Source organism: Limulus polyphemus, unplaced genomic scaffold (genome assembly GCF_000517525.1).
Source record: "Limulus polyphemus unplaced genomic scaffold, Limulus_polyphemus-2.1.2 Scaffold1669, whole genome shotgun sequence".
Classification (NCBI taxonomy): Eukaryota; Metazoa; Arthropoda; class Merostomata; order Xiphosura; family Limulidae; genus Limulus; species Limulus polyphemus.
In genome coordinates this window covers 170318-175297 of record NW_013667279.1, presented here as the reverse complement: position 1 = coordinate 175297, position 4980 = coordinate 170318, and the positions used below count along the sequence as shown (strand labels likewise).

The 4980-nt window shown below is 32.9% G+C and overlaps 1 protein-coding gene across 4 annotated transcripts in view; it reads right to left on the bottom strand.

The window, feature by feature from the left end:
• The window catches only part of LOC106464499 (muscle calcium channel subunit alpha-1-like), a 137996-nt gene that overhangs the window by 4390 nt on the left and 128626 nt on the right, over positions 1-4980 (bottom strand). For all 4 annotated transcript variants that reach the window (XR_002611763.1, XM_022392237.1, XM_022392235.1 and 1 more), the window contains exons 43-44: positions 1740-2075; positions 400-773 (exon numbers count right to left, since the gene is read on the bottom strand). Coding sequence is in view for 3 of the 4 variants with exons in the window: in XM_022392237.1 (XP_022247945.1) it covers positions 400-773; positions 1740-2075 (710 nt within the window). In the remaining variant the exon portion in view is untranslated. The remainder of the gene's footprint in view (positions 1-399; positions 774-1739; positions 2076-4980) is intronic.

Here is a 4980-nt window from a genome sequence, read left to right as displayed (position 1 = left end):
TAAGGAGACCAGTGGACGTCTTTTTTTCGGTAAATTGATGTGGAAAAGTAAGAACTTTCTTTGTACACTATAATTTTTATCTAATGAGTGATTATATATGAATTTCTATCAAACATTTAATGAATTAACAAGTTATCTAACACTCCTGTGTTTTCTTTTGTATAGTTATATTTGTACTCAAAATAATAACCTATACTATGAAAAGTACACAAACGTGAGTACTAGGCATAGTTACAGACAGTCTCTTGCAAACACTCTTTCATGTTGAAAGAATACAAAAGTCTGACAAACTTTCACACATAAATATATATAATGCTCCTTCAACACAATTTATTTTACAAAAGATGTACTTATAGATGAGGATAATTATTCCTAAATAATACAACAAAGCAAAATTACCACAATAGGTAGATTTGTGAGTTAAAAAGTAGTAAGGTTTTCCATCTTCACGATGCCCTTTGTCATTCTGTTGATCAGTCGATTGGTGTATGTCACCATCATAGGCAAGTCCTGCCACTGCCATGGCAGGAAGCTGAGCATGCCTAAGATAAGCTGCCACATGATTTAAGGAACTTTTGTCATTGTATCCATTCTGCTGATGATGATCTTCAGGTCCACAGTCAGTGCTAATGGGATGTTCGTTACTATCCTGCTTGCGGAGACAAGACGGACGGAAACTACCATCTCTACCTATACCCCTTCTAAGGAACTTTCGTGGGGGAGGGGTAGGAGGTTTAGGACCTAACTGCTCATCAGAGTCCTCTACGGAATAGCTAGTAGTAAGACAGAATACAAGAACACACAAACATAGGTTAGTTTAATTACACTGGAAAGACTACAAAATTTTTTGTAAAACACATACAAAAATAAAATATCAAAGTATGATATGCTATCAAAGTAAAATACCTGTTATATATCTTTGCAATTATAAAGGACATATTCATCAACTATGCTCATTTTTATAACTTAACATTTACACATTTACTTTGGTTGATAAAAAGAAAAGTTTATAAAATTACTTGGTTTTATTACAAATGATCAGAAAACCTCTTGTTCCAAGAGCAGATAAAGTATACTTCCACAAATCAAAACCTGCAAGTTACCTTTACACATTACATTTCTTGTAATATTTATGATAAATAGAGAGGTTATACATACTATGCATTGTATGAATGATTTTTCCTTTTGTTAAGACTTTCTGTATATAACTGATATTTGAAACCATCAGTACTTGGTGAAACTCCACAATTACAGAATTTAGGTAAAAAACAAAGACAATTGCATGTTTCACAAATCAGTACTTGTGAAACATACAGTTGTCTATTTTTTTCATCAATTCTGCAGATATATAGTACTACTAACTACCACTAACCTTATCATCAGTTTCTGGTAATTATTAAGCTAGCAATACTTATTTATGTACAAACTCGACCTGTAAACTCTGTGTATCTTGAAGCTTCATTTGCTTCATTTATAAACTCTATGCCACATGTGTAGTATCTATACAAGGGTAAGATACATTTCCATGATTACCTTGTTCGTGTTGTCTAATAAATTTCTATTTTCATTGCTGAATTATCTTTAAAGCATTCAAAAATTTAACAAAGTATATTAATCCACATCTGTAATCATATCACTGATATTTTTCTATAGGATTAAATTTCAATACATTTCAATAAAGAAAGTAATGGTTATAATAAAAAACGTTCTTAAGCTTTTATTGATTAAAAACAACTTACTCAGCAGCAAGGGAAGGTCTGATGGTTGGCATCATGATGTTAGGAAAGGAGTCAACACTTTCTGTACTTGAGCAACTGAGACTAGTTATTACAGTAGAAGGCTGGCGGGGTTGCTGGATACGTGTGGACCGGAATGGTGGAGTTTGAAAAGAATATCTGTAAGGTAGATAAGCTACAGCATCTCCATCCAAACTTGGATCATAGGTACTGCAAATGTCGTTGGATGAGGAAATTAGTGGGTGACATACAGGATGTTCAGGAGAGTCAAAAACACTCATACTTGAGGATGGTGAGTCAACAGGATTAGTGTTACCAACTTCAGCTACAGGGTAGGAGCTAGAGGTAGGGGACCAAGGAGATTAACCTTTAGTAACATAAGTGAGAACAAGATTCACTAGAAGACAAGTTGATAAAAGTACTTGCTTAAACAGTCTAAAGGCCACTAAATTTATATATCACAATGAAATATCGCTGTCTTTAAGCATTTATGTATTGTTACTGTGCTTAGAAGAACATACACATTTTTAACTTTATGCTGTCAAAGAGTGAACATGCTGTTTATGTCAGGGACCAAGTAGAAATGAAGCCTCAGTTTAAATTTGAGAATATATTCCATTTAAAGATAATTTATTATGGAAATGTAAACAAAAGTGCTTCTGTCTGTTCCTTATGATATGACTTTTTTTTCTAATCATTTTAGAAAATCTACAAAGTACCGAGACAGAAAATGCACTCACCAACTACTTTGTTTTGAGTGTTTGTTGAAGTCACACAACAATTTGTATAGTATACTCCCACATGGCAGCTTTTTAGTTTGATATAGTAGCTATTAATATCAATATTAAAGCCTTTTTGATGCAAACAGAATACCTGAGCATACTTTCATATTTCAATCTCTTAAGCTACTTGTCTTTATTTGACATCAGATAAGTGGCTTGATATAAAAAACTCTACCTATACATATACATAAGTAAATATGTCCCCTACAGGAGAAAGTTGTATAGCAAGTAAATTATCATTAATTCAGGTTGTATACATCATTACTCCAAAAGTAGAACATCTAAAGTATTTGACTACTACACAGTGTAAAAAACATAGCAATGTCTACATGACAAGATTGAACAGAAAAACTATACCTCAGTATGGTAATTTCAACATATCAAAAAATATGACAGCACAAAGAAACAAACTGATCAGGTTGACATCACCACTGGGGTGTGGTTTGGTTTGAATTTTGCACAAAGCTACAGAAGGGCTATCTGTGCTAGCCATCCCTAATTTAGCAGTGAAAGACTAGAGGGAAGGCACCTAGTCATCACCACCCACTGCCAACTCTTGGGCTACTCTTTTACCAATGAATAGTGGGATTGACCATCACCTTATAATGCCTCCACGGGTGAAAGTGCGAGCATATTTTGATGGGATGGGGATTCAAACCCACAACCCTCAGATTGTGAGATAAGTGCCCTAGCCATCCCGGGCCTACTTTGGGGTGTGATTCAATTTTATCCCCTATGAAGAATGTAATGAGCTTCAAAATAAACTATATATATAATATTGGTAATAGAAAATTCTTCAAACTGAAAAAATTATATAAAAAAGTGGTATAAGGGAAAGGTATGTTCTATTTTTCTAAAACATGAAGTAAAATATTCAATCAAATAATTAACATCCAAGCCAAAGTAAAGTTAATTTATGTCACATGACAAAATATAATCCACAGGTTTGCCAGAAAGAATGTGGATTCAAATGCTTTTATAATCACTTGGAATATATTAAGTAAAGAAGATTATATCTGAATTCAATAGTAGTTTCTTTTTTTGCCTATTTAAAAGACCCTTATATTTAATATCTAAGAAATATGAATTATTTCTGGCATCAATCACATAAGATAGAAAACTCTGAAGAAGATTTTTTAAATTATTGATTCAAACATTAAGTTTTATTAACGCATAATTTTCTAATACTGTGGTATTTTCAGGTGAAACTAAATTCTCTTAGAACAGTGAGATAGGTTTGCAAAATAACAGGAGATTGAAGAAGATATTCATTAGAAAGTAATTCTAAATTTTCTGATTTCGACTGAGTGAGATAAGGAAAGACACAAAGTAAAACACACAATGACAACAAATCTTTATTTAGACTCAAAAAAAAGAATAAAAATAACATTTACTGGATGAAGGACAGTACCTACATTAGATAGTTGTTTTTATAAGCTCTTCTAACAACTTATAAAGAGGTTTATTAAGAACTAGTTAACAGTACAGGTTAAACATTAGAAGAGTTTTATTATGAACAAAAAAAAGTTATACTTCGTTTACCAAACTGAGGGCTTAAGAGAAACAGTATTACATACCAAATGCTATAATATTATGTTCTCAGGATGTGAGCACCACCTATGCTACTGCTGGTCAGCTGCATTGCTTTTGACATCCTTGCACAAAGTGCAGCATTACAAACATAGCCCATTGTGTTATTTTCAGAGAATGATAAAGGTAGTTAGAAAGAAATCAACTTAACAAATTTCTTGACCATCTGTTATGGGAAACTACACACACACACACACACACAGAATAACTGATAAATCTCTATAAATATAATAGTACTGTCTGTTGTATGTCCATGTAACTATTTTGCAGGGTGTGGATGGATCTTCACCAAAATTAGTATGGAGGATCATTAGGTCCATATGGGGGTACATACAAATCTTCAGTTTTGCAGTTTTTATGGTCATTTTCTCGTTTTTTACCACTATCTCACTTCCTGTGGATGGATCTTCATCAAATCTGGTATGGAGGTTCATTGGGTTCATGGGGATATACATTAACATTTTCAGTTTTGTGGTTTTTATGGGCATTTTTGCTTTTTTTTGCCACTATTTTGCACCCTGTTGATAGATCTTCACCAAATTTGACATGAAGGTTTGTTGGGTCCATGCGGAGATACATGAAAATTTGTGGTTTTACATTTGGTGTTTTTGCAGTCTTTATAGGCTTTTGCATTTTTTACAATTTACAATTACATATATAAGGGGAGCAACTTTTCATGTCCTAAGATAACCTTTCATTAATCATGAATTGACATAACTTCCCTCCAGAGGATAGGTACTCCAGCTAGTTTCAAATAATACTACATTAAAATAGTAATATAGAAAATGCATGCAGTGGTGGGATTCAAATATTTTAACAACAGGTTCTCTCACTTGCAGCATGTAAAAATATTAGATATTAAAAAAAAGGAG